The 25,166-nt window shown below is 32.1% G+C and overlaps 1 protein-coding gene across 1 annotated transcript in view; it reads right to left on the reverse strand.

The window, feature by feature from the left end:
* Window positions 1–1,535: 1,535 nt before the first annotated feature.
* Window positions 1,536–25,166, reverse strand: part of LOC139487008 (uncharacterized) — a 31,694-nt gene continuing 8,063 nt past the window's right edge. The window contains exons 7-12 of the mRNA XM_071272030.1: window positions 23,303–23,397; window positions 20,515–20,817; window positions 19,273–19,388; window positions 18,896–19,076; window positions 5,316–5,426; window positions 1,536–2,736 (exon numbers count right to left, since the gene is read on the reverse strand). Of these exons, the coding sequence (XP_071128131.1) occupies window positions 2,669–2,736; window positions 5,316–5,426; window positions 18,896–19,076; window positions 19,273–19,388; window positions 20,515–20,817; window positions 23,303–23,397 (874 nt within the window). The 3' untranslated portion in view covers window positions 1,536–2,668. The remainder of the gene's footprint in view (window positions 2,737–5,315; window positions 5,427–18,895; window positions 19,077–19,272; window positions 19,389–20,514; window positions 20,818–23,302; window positions 23,398–25,166) is intronic.

Below are 25,166 nucleotides of genomic sequence, written 5' to 3' on the forward strand. Positions count from 1 at the left end.
ATTAAACAACTTAGTCCTGTAGTTTATCAAATCAGAGATTCCAGAAAAAGTTTTAATATCCATTTTGATAACCTTAGAGCATATGAATCTTCTGTTTTTCCATCTTGGGTTAAAAAAGAAAAGAATCAGTTTTTGTCCATGTAGCTGATTTACTTGTTCAACACTTTTCATAGTAAACGATACTTACCATGTGTTTTGTATTCTGTTTATTGCAGATGGAAGATGAAAATGACCAAGCCACCTTTAACTATAGGAAATGTGGAGATGAGATGAAATCATTAAAAGAAGCCATCTGGCATGTTCAATTTAATCACACAACATATAACAACTGTCTTTATTTTTGTACCATATGCCATTTCAAATGTAACAGTTTAAACCGTTTGGAGAACCATGTAAAAAGAATATAAACTACATGCAAAATTAGCAGGTGATGTTCAAGATAGTCAAGATGATACATTTCTTAAGAAGAACACTGTGCCTTATAATGTTACATGGGGTAATCAGGGTACAGAAGATCTTGCCATCAACTATCCCGGGATCGTCATTGATGTGCAAGAAGAAGTTGTTGAAATTATAACAAACACAGAAACACCAATTAAAACCACAGATGCAGAGACTCAAACTGATAACATGGAAGATTTTGAAAAACAACTAAAGGATCAGAGAAAAGAGTTATTGAAACTTAGAGAGGAAGCAACATTTTGGAAGTCAAAGGTCCTTGCCATGAAGAGACAACCAGAAGAGGACATAACCAAACCATCGCCACAGAAGAAGATACGACAGGGAAAAGAAAATAGGAAGAACAAAACAAAAGTCACCTGTTGATAAAATGTATAAATAAATTTGACAATGTTTGAACAATATATATTTATATGTTGATGATTTATTGCTAAATGATTTAAATGTGTTGATATTGCTATGTTTTAATTGTTATGAATATGCATTTACAGAAGAGGTGCTTTTTGAAATTTAGAAATTTTGCATATTGTGTATTTTTCATGTCGTTAATGTTGATGTTTTTTTACTGTAAATAAGGTACATATAGGTAATGTTTTAATTTCGAGGGCGAAATTATTTTTTGAAAAGGGGGGGCAGTGTTGTGAAAGTACAATTTACACGACGTACTGTTATATTTATTCCCGTACTTTCACTTTCCCATTGTTGACGTCAACCTCCGCCAAGCAATTGTTTATATGGTTTTGAAGAGTGAAGCTGTTGTACACGTTGAAGAATAATATTGGTATTTAACTTGTTACATATTTTATAAAAGGTAAACAGCATACATATTACACACTATAGTAATTTACTGATCTGCGCATCAGGTTCTAAATATATACTTTGCCCTATTTATAGATCGTAGTTTCCCCTGTTAAATAAAGCGTGATCGGCAATTCAAACACATTAACGTTGGTTGTTCATTTGTTGTTATTTATTCGCATATTCCTGTGTGAATAAACTGTGTTGTATATTTATTGTTTATTATAATAAAGTATTGTATTTCTACATGTTGTTTGCATAAAAACGTAACTGCCGTATAAAGTTGTGGTAATTGTTTAATGAGACAAATACTTGTTGTGAAGCCCATGTATGATTTTACCCGCTCGGACCCGTTTGTTCTATAAATAAGTAAGTTCACAACAATAAGCCTAAAGTCCTCATACAGTCTCTATCAATGACCAAAGTCAGCTATGAAAGGCTCAGAAATCACAAATGTAAAACAATTCAAACGAGAAAATTAACGGCCTAATTAATGTAAAAAAAATGTTGTGTTCATTTTGAGTATGATTCTTGACGTAGCCAATTTTTTTTTGTGCTTTTGACGTGTCGGATGCTGTAGTAGCCAGACGCGATTTTTTAATTTCATATACCGTTATGTCTTTACATTATTTTATTTGTACTTTTTCGGGAAAGCGTTTATGTCATTTTACTAGTATTTCACTATACTATATGTATTATTAAAAAATGATGATTTCCCAATTATTGTGTATTTGGTTATTAACCAATTTTTCAATATAGCAGAACTATCAAACAGTTCTCATACTAATGCGAGGTATAGCAAGCTTATTATAAACACAGGTATAACTCACTGTTTTCATTGGAGAATGTCTGTATAAAGTAAGGAATAATTAAAACAGCTATTTTTCAATTTGTTCCGTTGGTTGACATAGTGGGGAGTTTGATTGTGCTAGCTTTAAATGGACTGTCCCTTTTTTCTGCCTAAGAGTTCGGTATTTTTGTAAATACTTTGTCATAGACCAAAATACACCGCTTTACCTTACAATGATTTCAAAGACATTTGGCTTATAACAAACTAACAAACCCTTACCCTTAAATGACTCCCATTAGTACTTGAATAATTATATAAATGACCCAAAAAAAAAAATGAAAATGCAATAATCAAAGATTTTCGTCACGATACATATTAAGATATAAATAACAATAAAGATGAATCCAAATGGTGTTATCATCCGAAAAAAGTCGAAAAAATAAATGAAAAAACGTCCACTGTAGAATCAAGAACTTTAGTTTTATATTAAACGTAACTTTTAAAGTCGTTTCTTGTTATCCTTATATGATTCCATTTTGAAAATTAAATCGTCTCCTTTAGACACCGGCAGTTTCTCTTCAATCTTTTGTTTCCTTAAGTATTCCCTTCTGAATTATTAAATCATAGTAGTGGGGTCTCATTTCTTTCAGAGATCTGAGGCACATTTCTTCCAAAACAATTATTTGTTCCTGCAACGGAAGGTGTGTAAAAGACAGTAAAACCAGCAACTTTGAACTGTAATCTAAATGTGTACTACACGCATAATTTAAGGTTGTATAACATAGATTTGTTTCTACTTGATCTTTTTGTGCTTTACAGTTTAACTGCTGACTTTGAATGCTTTACTGTATACATTAATGGTTTAAAACTAAGCTTCTTTCAGTAAAATATGTTTCCTTTTTCCTTATAAAACTTTCAATATTTTAAGTTTAAGGTTGATTTTGTTGTTGATGTTAGTTGTGTTGGAACGCAACTGATATGAAATTGATATCGTTGTTGTGTTACGTTATATACCAGGGGTTCCAGGCTTGGTAAACAGGATCATTTGTTTTAATTTTCTGTCTAGAATTATCAAAACTTTGTATTCTCAGAAAATAATTTACAAATAGAATGTTCTCAAAGACTTACTAGGTAGATTTAAGTTTGAATTTCAAAATCTTAACCTTTTTTGTATTATACGCGTGTTGTGTAAACGTTACCTTTTTGTACAATTTGTATTTTGACTTTTGTTCAATTAAAAAAATATAAAAATTGGCCTCAGTGACAATTCTGATAGTTAATAGAAATTGGCCCCAGTGACAATTAGAAGGACACTAACGTTGAAAAAACTAATCATACGTGATAGGAACCGTGCGTTTTCTGGCCACCAAATCCAAGCCGAATATCTAACTATGAAAACGAAACATAAATTATCAGAACATGCTGTGGGAGATAATGTCATTCTACCAATTCCTCAGTTTGATCGTACCCAAACTTATTCTCGATTTATCGCATGTGTAATTATTGAATCTTGAGAATTTTGGCACCGCATTGAAACTGCTGTTTGAAATTTAACAGAATACCTGTCGAAAAAATCAAATTGAAGCTGTCAAAGACACATTTGTATTCGCAGGAACGGTTTCTGCGCTTCAACTTTCGATACATGAAGCGGTTAAAACGCTTTCAAAAACTGATAATCAGGGTTTTCTTTCATGTAAATACAAAGGAGGGAGCAGCACTACTTAATGTAAATGTAAAAAACAAAAGATGGTATATATTCTTAATGTCATATTTTACTAAATTTTATCACCGGTATAAGGAAATAATTCGTAAATATAACTCAACATGCAGACATCTTATACGTTCAGGTATTTTACATCCAATCTTTTATGGTAATATTCTTTTCAAAGCACAAAAAAGTCAGTATTCACCTCAAAAGCTTACAAAACCTTTAAACAGATTTATTAAGAAGGGATATAGTTACGATACTGTTGTCAGGTCATTAAAGATTGCATATTTTGGCTTTAATATTGATTCACTTATAGGGTCTTTGCATCGGAACTAAACACATTTATTTAAAAAAAAAAACAGTTATTGGCATGACACGGGTTGTGTTCTTCTCATATATCTTATGATAGTATGATACTAAACCCCTAACGGGAGGGATTGTGCCTGATATTCATATGACGAAGACATGATCTTTCAATCAGTTTAATTGAGGTCTGGAGCTGGCATGTCAGTTAACTGCTAATAGTCTGTTGTTATTTATGTATTATTGTCATTTTATTTATTTTCTTTTGTTAAATCTTTTGACATTGGACTCGGACTTCTCTTGAACTGAATTTTAATGTGCGTATTGTTATTCGTTTACTTTTCTACATTGGCTCTATGTATAGGGGGAGGGTTGAGATATCATAAACATGTTTAACCCCGCCGCAATTTTACGCCTGTCCCAAGTCAGGAGCCTCTTGCCTTTGTTCGTCTTAAATGATTTTTAATTTTAGTTTCTTGTGTATAATTCGGAGTTTAGTATGACGTCTATTATCACTGTACTAGTATACATATTTTTAGGGGCCAGCTGAAGGACACCTACGGGTGCGGGAATTCTCGCGACATTGAAGACACATTGGTGGCTTTCGGCTGTTGTCTGCTCTATGGTCGGGTTGTTGTCGCTTAGACACATTCCCCATTTCCTTTCTCAATTTTATTTATTGTCTAGTCATTGAATAGAAATTCTTAAGTGTGTATCAATTTGTTTTTATAACAAGATCGATACTATAAATTAATATACAAATCATCTGTGGATTTTAGCCAAATTTGTACAAAGTCAAAATACAAATTATAATTGTACAAAATAATAACTTGTACACAACATATGGATGTTTATATTTAATCAGTGACGAAACAAGAACAAATACACCAGAACGTCGTTTGCTATATATTTATAGACAAAAAAATCATGGTCAAATCCCTTAATATTGATATTGGATGTTGAAATACTACTTTTACAGTTTAAAGAAAACGAAATGGACAAGAAATGAAATTAAAATAAAAATGGTTAAATATATTAAAAACAATTGCATGTTGTATATAAAAAAAATCTATTTGACAAAAGATTGCTGTTTTCTTCAGATTGAATGTTACCTATCGAACCTCAAATCTGCTATATTAAGATCCTACATTTTTATAACTATTTCATTTCATTATTTTCTCTGAATTACCGTTTCGTTTGTAAATGCATTGATAAAAATGCAGCGTATTGATCTTATAGAAGGGTTTTATAACTTACTTCTCCGCTTATAAATTATCACAAGCAATAACGCCACTATTAAAAGTATTAAAAGGGGAATCATGATCATCATTATCTCTCCTGTGCCATTTGAAGATCTGTTGGCGTTCTCTGAAAAGAGATAAAACATCAATTTTGTTATCTGTTCGGTTCTCATGTGTTATTAGATTTCACATGAGGTGGAACCAGATAATTGCTTCGCTCACATATCATACATAAAGTCATTTTCAGTTTTTTTACAGATATATGAACGGGAACGTGTCCCTCATCACAACCAATTCAAAAACTAGTTTTCTATCTACTCTACTTCTTTTGAGAAAATGTATTTCCTGTAAATAGAAGGCAACATCGCCCAGTATAACCCCGATACAAATGAATCCGGACGTTGACACGTTCGAATCGAACGCACCGTGTACAACTGAGTTCAGACAGTGAAGAATTTACAATTTTAAAGAAAGTCCAATATTTATTCCTCGGATTATTTGCTCGAATATATTCTTTGTCGTACTACTCATTACTCACTGCAAGGTTTTTCAAATATGTGATGTTTTTATAGGCAAACTTTAAAAACACACGACCCTGCCACTGATAAAAAGCATGCTTGCAAGTTTTAAATGATGAAAATTCCCCTTCACCCCGTATAACCCCCATACAAATGAATCCGGACGTTGACGCGTTCGAAGCGATAATCAGGACAACATTTGGTATGACAACAATTTCGAATGCCTCTCTAGAACTTATTTGAGTATATATAAATATGTCAATGTGCATGTTAGTTTATTTATTCAATTATACAAGTTACAGTTGTTGTAAGTTTTAGATATTGCATAGAACGTTTGATAAAACTGCTAGATGCAAAACGCACAGACTTGGTGCAATTTCATACGTGTTATGAGGTAAACAATGCTGAATATCTATCCGTGCATAAACCTTTGCATATTAATACCTTAAGCAATAATGAAAAACTATACGTTGAATTACTACGTGTTTTCAAATGTTCCCTAGAACTTAGAATGAACGCAATATCATACTAAATAAATTTTCTCTTACTGTATTGTTCGTTCAATCAAATGTGTCGCGTTCGTTGTGCGTTTTTAAATAAGCACTGTACAGTTCGTTGACAAAAACCGTCACAAATCACTTTCTTGTCAAGGTATTCGAGATGGTGTCGGCGACCCTTTTTTCTGTATTTTATTGTGAATGTTTATCTGTTAACTTAGTCAAAGTAGTTTAACTTAAAATATCTGTCATCCAAAGCCAAAATTGCAATATTTAACCAGCGTGACATCTGATAGGAATGCTTCTATTGAAAATTAGGACTTTCAACGTTATTCCAGATGAAATGAACAGTTAATAAATATATTCCAGTAGAAATAAAGTTTCAAAAAGTATAGTGCAGTCAATAAAACTTTAATGACTTACTCTTCACAATTCGAGACTCTTCCAAATGCCGATGTTGGTCCAAATTTGCCTAGACGAAAGCAGACATAGGAACTCGTTGAACTTAATTTCCCGAATGCCATAGATGGCATTCCAACTGCTTTATTTTTTTTTATTTTTTGTTTTATATATAAAGCTTTGTAGATGTGATGTGGTGGCCAGTGAGACAACTTTCCACCAAAGTTTAAATGAAGTGGGTGTATAAAGCAATTATTATAGTCCAATGTACAACAATGAGGAAAACCTATACCATAAAGTCGGCTAAAAAAGGCCCCGATATAAAAAAAAATTAAAACGATAAAACTAACTGTAATATTTTTATAACTTATGAATTATGTATTAAAGAAGAAAAAAAATGACAGATCTATATAACCAATGTACTACCGGCTCCTGGCGTTGGACCGACACAAAAAAATTGCTGCGGGATTAAACACGTGAGTCCCCAACCATCTCCTTAACCTTGGACACTGGTGTAACAGCACAATATGATAAAAAATAAACTGTACAGTTGCAATTGGCTCAACTCAAAATGTCGGTACAAGGCAGAAAAATCATATACAATATCGACAAAGGAGTAATTTTAGTAACTGATAGCGAATTACAACTAAGAGGTAAATCATGTATCTAAAGTATTATCAGTATATATCCAACGCTTTTAGGTAAAGACGTAATTAAACGTATGGAATTATATGGCCAAATATAAACAGTATCGAGAGGATGTACGGTATTATGAGTTCTCATAAGTGTGCATATATTGTAATAGTGTTAAGTGATTCACCGGTACAGCATAACTTTCTATATTGTAGCCATTTTTTTTTTTATTCATGAAAGAATTTGGTAAAGGACGACTGGGAAATATACTATTAGATATGGTCACTTTGGTTTTTCCGACCGGCAGTACAACCTGACCGAAGTTGGCCACCCATTTGGTTGTGTGGGATGTAAAAGTACGCAGTCACGTCCAGTCCGAATGGGAATATAAGATCCAATGTCTTGTGTAAAGAGAGTACTACGCTAACTACACTGTACGAACCCCTGAAAAAACTTTAAAAGAGGTCCATAAATGACCTGTTGAAAGGCAACATTTGTGTCCTCATTCAATATACCTCATTTTATGCAGTGGCAGTCCAAACTTCCTTAACGTAATTCCGGAGGGCCTCCATCCAGGACCTACATTTAGTATGTGTTGCTACTTTGTGCTTATTCTGAACATGCATGACATATTTGCAAGTGAACGTTAAGCAACTAACAATCAGCCATTTCGTACGCGTGTCATAAACAAATAAAAGGGTCCAGAAATTGTTCAGTACCAGCTGCGAAACGTTTAATTTTTCAATGATAGCTATTAAGACATGAAAGAAGAAAGACAGCAAATGTCTAAGGTTAGGTTGATGATTGATGCTTTGCTCATCTGTATAATTTACCCATGACGCCGAGGGTAACTGGGGAATATAAATATGGTCCATTTGGTCTTCTCCGAAATAAGTAAACATTTGAATGAAATGCATATGGGTAGGTATAGACTTTAAGGTGCTTATAATAACCAGAATGACCAATCATTTAGATTTTGGCACCACAGTAGAAAGACTGTAATGCTCGAGGAAATTAAGCATAATCTGTATACCTTAAAAATTAAACAAACAAAAAAACATAATTGAAAAAGCAAACCAGTTATAATTAAGAATTATCTCTTCATCTTTATACCATCACATATGGCGGGATTAAACATGTGAGTGGGCACCCAACCCACCACCTTATCGTACATCAAATGTCGAATGGTAAAAACTTTCAAAAATGCTAGCAAATTAGAAATCGGACGTGTGTATCTTTATGATTAGCCAAATTTGCATCTGTCGAGTTTTTTCTACCTTTGATAAATATTCCTACCAATTTACACTTTCGTATACATAAGGATTTTTTTACATGTACAAATTTCCTCCAAGAGTGTTTCGACAATATAACGGATATTATGGGTTGCTGTCTGCATGTTATGATGGGAAATTATTATTTTCATACATGCATATTGGTTATAATCATACCAAAGCATAATTTAATACATGCAAAATTCATTGACAAACGCAATATTGTGTCAACGAAGCGTACAGTATAAAAAGGTGTAACGACAACGAAGCGTACACAACATGAAAATAAAGACACTTTAAAACGTGTTTTTTTTTTGTTTCTAGATACAACATAAACAAACGATCTTTATAAGTTTGTTAATTTATACTATGAAATTTTCAAAAATGTATGTTTTAAAAACTATAAGTTCGAGAAACATTAAGTTTTGAATGTTTAAAAATACCAAGCACGTTTTATCATTGATATCGTCGTACGTTTTTTGATATTTGTATATAAAAATGTCACACATTTGAAAAAAACTTTTAGTAACTAATGAGTATTATGGCAAAGAATATATTGGAGCAAAATATCCGAAGAATAGATGTTGGATTTTCTTTAAAAGTATTAATTCCTTACTGTCTGAACCCAGTGTTACACGGGGTGTTCGATTCGAACGCGTCAACGTCCGGTTTCATCTGTATCGGGGTTATACAGGGTGCTCTTGCCTCTTTTTTAAAATATACATTTTTAAAAATATCATGTTTGAAATTAACACTAATTAAGGTAGATCATAAGTAAATCTTTTTTGAGACAGAATTTTCTTATACTTAGCCAGAATGAAGATTTTAATATGCTCTTTTCAAAAATATAATAAAAAGTAGGGGTCACCGTGCTATTTTTTAAGCTATGAGTCGTTGAAAATTGCCTAAATTTGGTTAGATTGTTAATGGAAAAACACAATTGTGTGCATAAAAAAAAATCTATGAGATAGAATTTTGAAATAAATTGTGAAAAGATAGGTTTTGTAATATGTTTTAAGAAAATAAAAAGAAAAAATGGTGTCACCGAACTTGTTTTCTTGCTACAAGTAAAAAGAAAAAAATTCCCTATCTGTCCAGTATAAATTTTTTACTAAAAGAGTTATCTTCCCTTAAATGGCTCATTTGAAAAAAATGATTCAAACAGCAAAAAAAAATGATATTTGTTTAATTATTTTGAATTATACAATAAATTGTCAAGTTTTCTTTATATTCTTAAACATTCTAACCATCAAATTGCAAATCTGTCTCCAAATTTGCAGATTTAGGCAAATAACTAGACCGATTTTTTACTGTGATTGTTCAATCCAAGATGGCGGTATACCATGAATCTACCTTAAGATCCTTGGCTTATGTGTTCTCTAGGAACAAAGAAATGCATGTTTTAACGTGTCTTTGTTTTCATATAATGTACGGTTCGTTATCGTTACACTGTTTTTTACTGTACGATTCGTTGCGACAATATTGTATTTGTCTAATGAATTTTGTACGTATTAAAGACCGAGAGTTCTCTAGGAACAAAGAAATGCATGTTTTAAGGTGTCTTTGTTTTCATATTATGTACGGTTCGTTATCGTTACACTGTTTTATACTGTACGATTCGTTGCGACAATATTGTATTTGTCTAATGAATTTTGTACGTATTAAAGACCGAGAGTTAAAATCATCCCTCAGTAAAGGACCTAAATATCCCCCCCCCCCCCCCGTCAATTATTAATTGGAATTAGTGTCGTAATATCCTCCACGACTCACTCCGAACTTACTGTTTGAAATGGATAAAACGGGAAAAAGTTGACAAAAGTCTTTGGACTCTTTATTTAATTCAGTTGTGAACATAGTTGATATACGTATTCAACATTTTTTAAAGGAACATTGTACTCTTAACAACAACCACAATAAACCTATTTATCGTATCAAACATAAATTAAAAGAACTAGCCAATGAATTTGTTTTTGTCCTGGCCGATAAAGCTGCAAATAATATTAATGTTTGAAGTAAGTTTTACATTGAGGTTCTGAAAAAAGAAATCACCTATTCACCAACATAGCAACTGACTCAGAGTCCCAACTATGTATTGGCTTCCGAAGCTACACAAAACACCTTTCAAATATAAATTTATTTCGTCTTCAAGCCATTGTTACACTTCTAAATTGTCTATTCTTTTTACCAGTACACTTGTTCTTATCAAGAACCTGACTATAAACTGCTCAAATAAGGCATTTGAAAATAGTGCAATTAATTACTTTTGAAATGTCAAATACTCGTTGGAAGTACTTGATAAATTGCATGCTCATATTGGTGATTTTGAATCTGTTCAAAGTTTTGATTTGTCTACTCTATATACCACATTGCCTCACATTCTCATTAAGAAAAAATTCACACACCTAATTAAATGGGCATTTAAAATGTCAGAATGTAAATATATATGTTCAAACTCTTTTAGGTCATTTTCTGTAGCAATAAACAAAAGAACTATGTCAATTTGACATGCTTTGATACTATATCTACCCTTGATTTTTTACTAGATAACATTTTTGTTCGCTTTCGAGATTCCGTATGTCGTCAGGTTATCGGAATTCCAATGGGGACTAACTGTGCACCACTTATTGCGGACCTGTTTTTGTCTTGTTATGAGTTACAATTTATGACAACAATCAGCAAAGACCCATCGAAACAACATCTGATACAAAAATTTAATAATACTTTTAGATATTTGGATGATATATTGGTTCTCAATAATAACGACTTCAGTATGCATACTAAAGAAATTTATTCTGTTGAATTTACTTTAAATAAAGCTAATACTAATAACGGGCGGATTAATACTAAAATTTATGATAAAAGAGATGATTTTTCATTTCCTATCGTAAATTATCCATTTTTAGATGGTGACGTTCCCTTGTCACCATCTTACGGTGTTTATATATCCAACTTGTACGATTCGCCTGTGTATGTAACAACGTTTTAGATTTTAACGAGAGAAATTTATGTATTACTGAAAAAATACTACACCAGAGTTTTCGATATCACAAACAAGTCAAAACATTTACTAAATTTTATCATCGGTACAAGGATATCATTCGTAAATATAACTCTACATGTAGACTTCTTATACATTCAGGTATTTCACATCCAATCTTTTATGGTAATATTCTTTACAAAGCATAAAACTGTCAGTATTCACCTCAGAAGCTAACAAAACCTTTCAATACATTTTTAAGAAGGGATATACTAAGTTACGAAACTGTTGTCAGGTCATTGATGATTGCATATTTTGGCTTTAATATTGATTCACTTATAGGCTCTATGCATCGGAACTAAACACATTTATTTGAAAACCAGTTTTTGGCATGACACGGGTTGTATTATTTTCATATATGATATGATGGTATGCTACTAAACCCCTAACGGGCGGGATTGTGCCTTATATTTATATGATGAAGACATAATATTTCAATCAGTGTAATTGAAGTCTGTAGCTGGTATGTCAGTTTTCTGCTAGTAGTCTGCTGTTATTTATGTATTACTGTATTGTCATTTTGTTTAGTTTCTTTTGTTATATCTTCTGACATCAGACTCGAACTTCTCTTGAACTGAATTTTAATGTGCGTATTGTGTTGTGTTTACATTTCTACATTGGCTAGAGGTATAGGGGAGGGTTGAGATCTCATAAACATGTTAAACCCCGCCGCATTTATGCGCCTGTCCCAAGTCAGCAGCCTCTGGCCTTTGTTAGTCTTGTATTTTTTTTAACTTTAGTTTCTTAAGTATAATTTGGAGTTTAGTATTGCGTTCATTATCACTGAACTAGTATATATATTTATTTAGGGGCCAACTGAAGGTCGCCTCCGGGTGCGGGAATTTCTCGCTGTATTGAAGACCTATTGATGACCTTCTGCTGTTGTCTGTTATATGGTCGGGCTGTTGTCTCTTTGACACATTCCCCAATTCCATTCTCAATTTCATTTCATATGTTTTAACCTGTATACATGTTTAAAAAAAAATTCCACCATAACATGCATATTAACATATACTATCCGTTGTATTGTTGAAATACTCTTGGAGGTATTTTGTACAAGTAAGAAGTTTCATTATCTATATGAAAGTGAAATTGCTCAACAGATATACGCGTCCGTTTGCCAATTTGATAGCATTTCTCTAAACGTTTACCAAAACACAGTGGATTATAGTCTCTTGGCCTGAATCTCAGAGGCAGATTAAAGGAGTCATTCAATACTACTGTGATACCAATATTCAATTGATTTGTCATTCGTTCTGATTATTATAATTATCTTAAAACGGTTGCCCACCCATATTAATTGTATTCAATTTTTATTTCTTATGTGTTTTACACTCTTATCTGTGTATAAAAGCACAAAACAGCTTCAATCTGAAAAACAAACTCCTTTTAATAGCCTAACACTATAATAGGAGATGGATATCAAGAACCCCGAACAATTCGGAATTTCTTGATTTTTGATACCCGAACTTGCTTAGTCCAAGTGAACTATCATTCAAAAATTAAGTGTGGTTGTATTTGTGGTGAAATACAAATTCATTGTTACCAAAGTTAGCGACTACAAGCATTAAGAAACAAAAAACGTTTAACTTTCCAACCATTTGCCTACAAGCATTTAGAAACAAAAAACGTTTAACTTTCCAAACATTTGCCATTTTTAAAAAAGATAGGAATGTTAGCATTAAAATAGGAAGTTCAAGTTCCTGCATATTTTTTTATAATAACTTTTTAAAAAAATAGGATAGAAATGACTAAAGGGATTGACTGATGCACGTGCAGTATGATTAATTGTTGTTTTCCTAGCGTCATATGACAAATATTTTATGCATGAACATTATTAATTAACTGTATATACAACTTGTAGGTCCTATGGTAAGGTTGATAGGAATAAGATGGTGGTGATTGGGGGGATTAAAACTGGAATTGGAAAATAAAATTTAGCATGGCAAAATGCCACGTGTGTGCCCCTAAAAGAGTTGTTGCAATGGTTCATAACGTGCAGAGGGCATGGTACTCTATACACTATGAATCCGGGTGAACGTTTAAAATCTGACTGACGTTGCCGCTAATTAAGACACTCCAAACACAGCCAAACGGACACTACACTTCAGCGAGAGTTTTACTGCCGGTGTTTACGTACCAAAGTTATCCTTTAGGTCATCGGTACATAATGCGGTTGGGTAAAACATAAATCATCGACCTTATTGAGGACATTTGGTTTGTTGCTGCTTTTATGTCTTTATAATTAATGATAATGGTGAAAATTTACTGGAGCCCCCTTTGTTGATCATTGTCAATGACATCGGTACGTAATAGTTGATTGCAAATATTCCATTCTTGTTCAGGATGAGCACAAGTCAACAATACACACAATAGGTAGACTCTGTAATGGCGGTTGTCCAGAATTATAGATGGTTTAACAAGTTTACAAGTCTATAATCTTCTCAAAATAAGACAGTGGTGTTAAAACACAAAATGAGAATAGACCTTACCAAATTACTTCATAGATAAAAAAGATTTGGTAAGAAAGTTTGGTTGTTCCTGTCGAATACTTCTTAAAAAACGAAATATCATATCTAAATTTTTACGGAGATTTTGTTTAAATAGCCCGTAAGTTAACATACGATCCGAGTAATCTAATTGGTCATTAGAATATTTTTTAAGGAAAGGTTATCAAATTAACAGTAGTAAAATCTTTAAATATTGGTTTCTCGGTACTTACATTGAATTTGTGTTTTAAAAAAATCAAAGCATAACTAAATTAATATAACTTAATGTGCACACTTATAAGAACTTATGAGATCGTATATCCGCTCGATACTGTTTACTTATTTTTGGCATTGCACAAGTTCATGCGTTGCTGTGACGTCTTTCCTAAATCCATTGGACATATACTGATTAATACTTTAGTTTTTTTAAGAACATGATTTATCTTTTAGTTTTAATTGTCTTCGAAATAACTATCAGTAACTTCAAAGTCTCTTATCTCGGTACTTTGTGTGTATTGTTTTATGTTAGATATTTTTGTGTCTCTTAACGAATTTAGAGTTAAACCAATTGCAACTAATTAGTGCAGTTTTTTCATCATGTTGTGAAGTTACACCAGTGTCCCAGGTAAGGGTGAAGTTTGATGGCTCACATGTAAAACCCCGCCGCATTATTTATGTACCTATCAAAATTGAAGAGCTTGTAGTAAAATGCTATGTCTGTCATATTTAATTTTAGTTATTTTTGTTATTATAAATTAGGCCGTTAGTTTTCTTGTTTTAATTGTTTCACATTTTATATCGTGGACTTTTATAGCCAACTATACAGTATAGGTTTTTCTCATTGTTGAATTTCGTATGATGGACTATGATTGCTTACATCCACTTAATTTAAAGTTTGGTGGATATTTGTCTCATTGGCAATCACACAACATCTACACTTTTATATAAACAGTTGAAATGTCATCTAATGCATTCGATAAACAATATTCATCGACATCCTATGACTGCTTTCGTTTAGGCGAACTGTGACCAAAATATGCATTTGAAAGGGGCTCAAATTGTAAAAAGTAAGAGTTATTGAAGTTTTATTGGCTGCTATATTTCTTGAAACTTGTTTTCATCTGGAATAACGTTGAAATTAATTGTCTTCATTAGAAAAAAATGCCGTCAGATGTGCGCTGGTCAAAACATTTAAATGTTGGCCTTGAAAGACTGATATTTTTATGGTCTACTATTTCGACAAAGTTTACAGATAAAAAATAACAATAAAACACAGAAAAGATTCGCTGATGTCATCTTACTTGAATAGCTTAACAAGAAAGGGATTTATGACGGTTTTTGTCAACAAATTGTACAGTGATTATTTATAAATGAGCAACTAACATGACACACTTCGTGAAACGAACGGTACCGTAAGAGGAAACTTATTTAGTATGATATCGTGTTTATTCTGAAATTAAGGGAACATTTGAGGCCACATAATAATGTAACATGTAGTAATTTATTATTGTTTTAAGTATTGAAACGCAAAAGTTTGTGTAAGAAAAGATATTCAACATTGTTTACCTCTAAAAAGGTAGAAAATTGCACCATGTCTGTGCGTTTTGCGTCTAGCAGTTTTATCAAACGTTCTATATAAAATCTGAAACATGCAACAACTATATAATTGATTAGATTAGCTACCATGTACATAGACAAATTGACATATTCTCATATAGGTTCTAGAAAGGTATTCGAAATTGTTGTCTTCCCAAATGTTGTACTGATTATCGCTCGAACGCATCAACGTTCAGATTCATTTGTATCGGGGTTATACGGGGTGAACACAGCATGATGAGACAACTTGTTCGTCCCTTGAATTTGGCAATCAAAAATGTCGAGTAACCTTTTCATATGACATCCCTCAGATGTTCACAGTACATTAATTAGTTTGTTGGACATCAGTTATCGTATTGTTTTTGTTTTACATTAGGGCTTTGCAAAATTGTGCATCTGACTTTAGTGCGAAACACCTTAAACAGTTTAACTAAAAAACTAACCTTATTTGAATAGCTTGTCATTAATATTTATATATGAGCAATAGCTTTACTCTAAAAGACATTTTGCTACAAAACATATTTTACAAAGATGTTTAGGCGTATATTATATCTTTTCTGGTAAAGCTGTTGATCGTATACGTTTTGACAAAAAACTGTTTAATGTTACTTAGGTTAATTTTTACATGTTTGTGACTTCAAGTGACCATCAAACATTACCTGTCAACACGTAAGTCTCCAGATTATTCTTAACTTGTCATTTGTCAATTTGTCAATGATTATTTAAACAGTAATGACGGATTCGAAAAATAAACTCTTCTGCAATTTGAGGACCCAAATAATTCGATGTAAAGGGCTTGACAGAGAAATCGTGTTATCAGAGGAAGGTACGACTTGAGACAGTTCATGCACAGGTCAATGTAATGCCAATATCTTAATTCGAATACATGATATACCAATTTTAACACCAATATCATTCCTAACAATGTTCTCAAAGGGCGGTCTGCCAGGAAGTAACTGAATATATCTCAGATTGTTGAGTTTATTGTACACATCGTACACGTAAATACTCATCTTATCAATTTTCAATATATAATGGATGATTTAATCAAAATCGTTCACATTGATGATTTATACATAGGTGAAAAATTTCCTAAAGATAATATTTGTATATTGTATACAAATCCTTGACTAAAGTCATTATAATACGAGCGAATTATTTTTTAATTTATAATTGATTGTATAATTGATGTATTATATGATTCTTTAATTCCAGTTACATTAATTGTTTTGATTCTATATCGAGGTATCAATTCATAAAAACTGTTGCATTATCAGGTGTGTTAACTATAACATTTTCTAATGGGGATAAATTGAGAATGGAAGTCGGGAATGTGTTAAAAGGACAATAACCCGACCAAAGAGCAGATAACATCCGAAGGCCACCAATGGGTCTTCAACACAGCGAGAAAATCCCTCACCCGGTGACGTGTTTCAGCTAGCCCCTAAACAAAAATGTATACTAGTTCAGTGGTAATGGAAGTCATACTAAACTCCAAAATATATAAGAGAAACTAAAATTCATAATCATACTAGACTAACAAAGGACAGAGGCTCCTGACTTGGAACAGGCGCAAAAATGCGGCGGGGTTACACATGTTTTTTGAGATGTCAACCCTCCCCCTATACCTCTAGCCAATGTAGAAAAAACAAACACACAACAATACGTACAGTTCAACTCAGTTTATAAAAAGTCCGATTCAGATGTCAGAATAGGTAATAAAAGAAACTAAACAAAATGACAATGACAATGACACATTAATAAACAAAGGACTACAAGCAGCTACTGACATGCCAGCTTACGACCTCAATTAAACTGATTGAAAGATTATGTCGGCATCATATGAATATCAAGAAAAATCCCTCCCGTTAGGGGTTTAGTATCATACCATCATAAAATATATGAGAAGAACAAAATAACCCATATGATGCAACAACTGGTTTTACAATAAATGTGTTATTTCCGATGCAAAGCCACTATAAGTGAATCAATATTAAACCCAAAATATGCAATCTTTATGTCTAGTGAGACATTTACACCATCTCATGCCGTTAATAACGGTACATTTTACTGTTCTTTTATGTGCGACAGCAGTAACGCGTTATTCAAAGTTAAGCCTTCGTTAAAAGAAATAAATTGATAAAACTTTTGAAATGGCAGCTACAATGATGTTTTTATAACCGATTATTTTTTCGTGTCACCCAAGTTGAGTTAAGATTTTTTTATTATTTTATTTTATCCAAATTGCATTGTACATATTTTTATTTTTTTTTAGTATAATGTGTATGTCATATACTTTTTTTCATTTATTAGAAAGTTTATCTTGTTGAGTAGAAATGGCTTTGAAAAATGTGTTATTATTGAGGTGAAGAAAACTGCCTTAGCCACCCGTAATGTCAAAATAGGTACGTATCTAAAACAGAAACTAAAAATTATTATTCAACATTACATATGCAGGATTATTTTATTCATCAGCAGAACCGTTTATACATACGTCAGTCGAAGAAGTGGCAGTATGCTTACTCCATTTTTATTTCTATATAGATATTTATCCTTGTTCATGGGAAAATCCGGTAATTTAAATAGATATAAAAAGATGTGGTATGAGACGCAGAGTGCCAATGAGACAACTCTCCATCCAAGTCATAATTTGTAAAAGTAAACCATTATAGGTCATGTTAGAGGGAAATGTGGAAATACACACCTTTGACGACCATGCTCTCATATCCTCCAAACCTTACTATGTGCAAACACACACATACATTATTCTTTATTTTAATTTTTTATTACATAAGATTAAAAACTCTTAATCGTGTTGAAGACGTAAAACTTAGTTAATAGAATATTTAAAAAATAAATATTTGTTAGCAATGTTATACTTAGTATTTCTTTTAAATAAAAGACGTCAACATTTGAGATGTCAGCATGATCAAAGTTTAATGTATCCGACTGTCATCCGTAATAATGATCCATCGAAATATCATCAAGATAAGCACCATTAGGATTTAGTTTGCATATCACCTTATTATTATCATACAATCTAGGGAAAATACAAGATACTATATGTACAATAAGTGCAATATCTTTTATTTGAGTCATGAATGGTTGTTGTTCTTTTAACGAGGCCAAGTATCTTAAAAATTAAGCCAAACATACCTTCACATGTAGTTACATTTCTCCTATGGTAAAATTGTGTTGAAGGAAGAGCGCACTTAAGTTTGACTACAAAGGTACAGTTGTAAGCACCAGGAGACAACCAGCTTATTGTAAAAAACACCTCATATAATTTAGATGATTTTTTGCGAATGGTACGTGCGTAATTGGTCAAATTATAACCCTGGAATGTAAAAAATGTATATACATTAAAGCTTTGCTTAGAATGGTATTTAATTATATGCATCAATTTATTTATTTTTTAAATTCCGTTAGGTGCTTTCATCGTCCAGCGTTAAACAAAACATAAATGTATGTTCAAGTTTCTCGATAATAAATGCAATATGGGTGTTTGCAAGAAATAATACTAGATATTATACCTGAACTGATATTTCACATTCAGGATCAGGATATACATTCTGGATAAGAATTGTCATGTTTAAAGATCTTCCCACGTGGCTTACGTTTGATAGTATATCATCGTTTCCTGGTATATCTGCAAATATAGCACAATTGTATAGGCGCTAGCAGTCGGTTGAGTGCATTAGATGCCTTTAAGCTGCTTAAAATCATTTATTGTTATTTCTTTTATATGAAATTTGAAATTGTTTGGGGTATTCCAACAGTTTGGATTCAATCGCCACTGATGAGTCTTATATAGACTACATGCACGTTTGTCATATTAAATTAAAAACCTTGTATGTTTGGAGTATTTACAGGCTCAGCCACTAGATTGATTTCAAGCTGGTGGATTTTACATCCCCAAAAGGGTCGATAGCCGAGTAGTCAGTGCTTCTGTGACTACACAAAAAAACATTGAATTCTTGTAAATAAACAGTACCAAAACAATGTAAATGCTGATGTTCGATTCGAAACATAAGAACGGCAAATCACTTAAGAAATTATGCAATACTGAAAGCCACAAATTTCAAACATTATGCAAAATATAGGTAACTTTTTTGTCGTATATTAATGAAGGCCGCAGTGTGACTTGCAACTGTGCGTATATCTGTGTCTGTTGATGTTTATTCGGTAGTTGTCACATTAGCATTTAGACAAATGTTTAGACATACATATAACTGGGTTCATATCAAAACATTTAATCTCAATATAATGATTATATCTTTTTTGCTTTTTAAAAAGATTATTGAAATTGTAATGTATTTTTCTCTGTACACATTTTTCAAGCACAGGAATTACTTTATGAATAATTGAAGCTACTCGTTATAAAGAAATTGATGTTCATTCTTGTCTTAAACTATATCAACGCCATCCTGTACTGAGGTTCAAATATTTTATGTGTCCAGTAATAATTTTGTTGTGAGTGAGTTTTGTATACCTCTTATTTAACTATTCATGATTTGATATAATACATATATAGGTTGCGTTTTGTTCTATCGATATATCATCATGTTGGACCATTTGTTCATATGTATCTCCCCTAGCTAATTGTGAAAGAAAAATCAACAGCGACCATTAAAAATACTAGTGTTGGGATAATTTGTTTTAACTTTTTTTACTTTTTAGAATCTTTTAAACGCATTAATGATTAATTAACTTTTAAACTTGATAGAATTGAATAAGGAATTGACACACCATCATAATTAAAGTTGTTGACTTACAGGCAAATCTATCATCCAACGATAATTTGTATGAAGTAATTTCAAAACCAAACTGGCAGTTGTAATAATCTAAGTCCATTATCAAAAAATTTGTTATTTTCAAACTGTACAAATAACGATCACTGTCCTTCGATAGCAATGGTTTATATTTTTCTGTGTCATTTGAAGACACACCCAATGTTAGTTGCTTGTTGTCATTTCCTTTTGTCCAGGCATGCATTTGCTCAACATAGTCATCGCAGGAACAAATAAGGGTAACAGTATCTCCAAAAACAACTAATTTGTCTAAAAGAGTAACTTCAACTACAAAATATGATATAATTATATAATATTGCATTTTACGATCCCATAGTACAGATAACATAGCTATCAACTATCGATTTAATCTTCCTGCCTAATATATCATGTACTGTGTTACAACTCTATATTCTACTAACAAGGAAGGGTAAAACTAGACCCAGTTGAATCTAGAGCACGTACTTCATCTGTAATTTAACCCAACAATATAAGATATGCGGTGGTATTTTGTCCCTGTCCTTTTTTAGTGGGATTACCATACTGCGCTGTGTCCAACACAAAGGTAAATACAGCCTTCGTTAGTCGGTTGAGGCATTGCTTTGCCTATTTTATTTGTTGTTGTAAAACATGTACAGTACATGATGAACGGGAGTATGTAAATGTTTAATATTTTTTATACGACCGCAAAATTTGAAAAAAAATTTCGTCGTATATTGCTATCACGTTGGCGTCGTCGTCTGGGTCGTCGTCGTTGTCGTCGTCGTCGTCGTCGTCGTCCGAATACTTTTAGTTTTCGCACTCTAACTTTAGTAAAAGTTAATAGAAATCTATGAAATTTTTACACCAGGTTTATGACCACAAAAGAAAGGTTGGTATTGATTTTGGGAGTTTTGATCCCAATATTTTAGGAATAAGAGGCCAAAAAGGGCCCAAATAAGCATTTTCTTGTTTTTCGCATAGTAACTTTAGTTTAAGTAAATAGAAATCTATGAAATTTTGACACAAGGTTTATGACCTCAACAGGAAGGTTGGAATTGATTTTGGGAGTTTTGGTTTTAACAGTTTAGGAATAAGGGGCCAAAAAGGGGGCCAAATAAGCATTTTTCTTGGTTTTCGCACCATAACTTTAGTATAAGTAAATAGAAATCTATGAAATTTAAACACAAGGTTCATGACCACAAAAGGAAGCTTGGTATTGATTTTGGGAGTTTTGGTTCTAACGTTTTAGGAATTAGGGGCCAAAAAGGGTCCAATATTAAACTTTGTTTGATTTCATCAAAAATTGAATAATTGGGGTTCTTTGATATGCCGAATCTAACTGTGTATGTAGATTTTTAATTTTTGGTCCCGTTTTCAAATTGGTCTACATTAAGGTCCAAAGGGTCCAAAATTAAACTTAGTTTGATTTTGACAAAAATTGAATCCTTAGGGTTCTTTGATATGCTGAATCTAAAAATGTACTTTGATTTTTGATTATTGGCCCAGTTTTCAAGTTGGTCCAAATTGGGGTCCAAAATCAAACTTTGTTTGATTTCATCAAAAATTGCATAAATAGGGTTCTTTGATATGCCAAATCTAACTGTGTATGTAGATTCTTAATTTTTGGTCCTGTTTTCAAATTGGTCTACATTAAAGTCCAAAGGGTCCAAAATTAAACTTAGTTTGATTTTTTTTTTAAATGAATTCTTGGGGTTCTTTGATATGCTGAATCCAAACATGTACTTAGATTTTTGATTATGGGCCCAGTTTTGAAGTTGGTCCAAAACAGGATCTAAAATTATCATATTAAGTATTGTGCAAGAGCAAGAAATTTTCAATTGCACAGTACTCAGCAATAACAAGTAATCTTCAAATTTTCAATTGCACAGTATTGCATAATAGCAAGAAATCTTCAATTGCACAGTATTGTGCAATAGCAAGTATTTTCAATTGCACAGTATTGTGCAATAGCAAGAAATATCTAATTGCACAATATTGTACAATAGCAAGAATTTCAATTGTAGTTATCTTTCTTTGTCCAGAATTGGTAGTTGAATCAACTTAAATCATTGTTTTATACAATATACAATGTATATTCACTTTTATTACCAACTGATAAATTAAAACAATCTTTACCATTCAGTGATAGCAAGCACTTTTTGACATTTTAATATTTTATGATGTATTTAAATGAGAAATTATTGTTGCAAACTCCATTAGAAATTTGTATTGAGATCAGTTTTGGAATAAAGGATAGGGGGATGTGAAAAAAAAAATTGGGGGGGTCAATCTTTATCTTTAGAAATTTCAAAAATAAAGAGAAAATTTCTTCAAACATTTTTTGGAGAGGATTAACATTCAACAGCATAGTGAATTGCTCAAAGGCAAAACAAAAATTTTAAGCTTTCATTCTGTGTCAGAAACCTATGCTGTGTCAACTATTTAATCACAATCCAAATTTAGAGCTGAATCCAGCTTGAATGTTGTGTCCATACTTGCCCCAACTGTTCAGGGTTCAACCTATGCGGTCGTATAAAGCTGCGCTCTGTGGAGCATCTGGTTATAAACATCATGATCTTTTCTTTTGCATGGAATGTTGTGATTATTTCTGTCAAAGTTATGATATATAAAGTTAGTTTTGGGTTTTAATAGTCACAAATTGAACATGAAAATTACAAAACTTTCTTTCAAGCTTTATGTACACCTATTTTTAAACAGACACAGTGTATTGTATCGTCAGTTTGACATTACTAGTAAATAAACCTCTGATTTGTTAAATAATTTAACTTACTTTTGCAATACGAAGTACCAATGAGACCCAAAAAAATAAATAGGAAGCCATAAGTCTTGCCATAAAATAATTTGTGATGACGGCTTCCTTTGCACCTGTAAGTTTGACAATAAGATATAAGATATAAGATTTTATTGATATAAAAATCCAAAATCTAGATTGTCATCAACACATACACAAAGAACAAACAAACAGTAATCATTACAATCAATTATATGTACATAAAATGGTAATATATATTTTCTTTCTTATCTATCTATTTGACAATATGATATATCAGAATTCTACTACACTGTTAATTATCAGACAATTGTAAGAGTCAAGTCATTTGTGACATGACGAAATTAAAACCACAGCACTATTTATTGTTGTATGTTCAATTGTGTTTCAAAGAGATTTAATATTTTAAAACACGACGAATGCCACATTTAGAGCCGGATCTGTCCACCCTTCCGGAGCACCTGCGATCACCCTGATTTTCAGTGGGACTCATGATGATTAGTCGTAAGTTTTTTATGCTGTGTTTTGTGTACTGTTGTTTGTCCGCAAGTCTTTTTTTTTTCTTTTTTTTTTGGCCATGGCGTTGTCAATTTGTTTTCGATATGTCGGTTTGATGTCCCTTTGGTATCTTTTGCCTCTCTTTTGTTCATCTGTAAACTATCTTACTAATATAACTTATTTTGGTTGATTTTATTTCCTACCATCAACAAAAATCAATTTGGACACACCCATCATGACAGTCTGGTATCAGCAACTTACATACCAAGACTGTTTGTTTGTTGGTTTGGTTTGTTTGGCTAGAGGTTTTGGGATACTAGTTTCGGTTGAGGAATAAACTCTATTCTCCTTCACTAGGGAATCGGGCAAACAGATATCCAAACCAGAATACTATTGACAGCAGATATCACAAATAAAAAATGTTAAGCTTTTATGAACTGTTAAAGTATTTAGGAATCTGCTTCAATATCACACGAAAACTGGTTTAAATTAAAAACTTCAATGTTTGATTAAGTACAAAAAGGAAACTCATCCTCTTCCAATCTACATAACAATCTTCTTGAAAAGTAACCACAGTGCAATTGCATAAATCATTTTCAGTTGAAATCTGGTAGCTAGTTGTTTCATTGGCAATCATTGTTTCTATATAATAACAAGACCATCGAATATTGCTGTTGAAATTTGCGGTAATATAAACAAGAACGCAGGAAAAAAAACTATTCCTAAATCATTTATGATATTTGCACTACAATAATGCATTCTATACTTTTACGAACAAACAAAGTTTGAAGCTGGTCTTTTAGTTATCATTATGTAAGCAAGAAAGCACATCATTACGATTTAAGGTCAATTGATTGTTAGAATACATTTGAAATCGACATTTCCAACAATTTAACGGTATCCTACGGAAACTTTACTCTACGTTATTTTCCGGAACCCGCATTTTACCTTCATTTTTACATTCTATTCATGTTTGCAACAGTACAAAAAATAGTATCTTGACATAATGCGATGAAATCTTGTAAACGCAACTCTCCTCAAACCTTTTGATAGAAGCTCTCATACTGACTAAACCTTTTTATTATTAAATGTATGTGCAGTTGACAATACCAAAACGTTATTTTGATTGGAATATTTTGCATGAGGAATTTAATAAAAAAAAAAAAATTAACATTTTAACACCAAGAAGCTTTGTGGACCAAAGTCATTTTAGATTGCCTACTTAAAAAGTTTCATACTTAGGATAATTGAGTGACATCGTGTGTAATTGGCCTAACTTAACCATACTTTAATATTATCAGTTTTTTTTTATATTTGAAAGTTAAATCTATATCCCAGTATGTGCTTAATACCGAGACCGTCTTCC

Source organism: Mytilus edulis, chromosome 8 (genome assembly GCF_963676685.1).
Source record: "Mytilus edulis chromosome 8, xbMytEdul2.2, whole genome shotgun sequence".
In the NCBI taxonomy this organism is placed as follows: domain Eukaryota; kingdom Metazoa; phylum Mollusca; class Bivalvia; order Mytilida; family Mytilidae; genus Mytilus; species Mytilus edulis.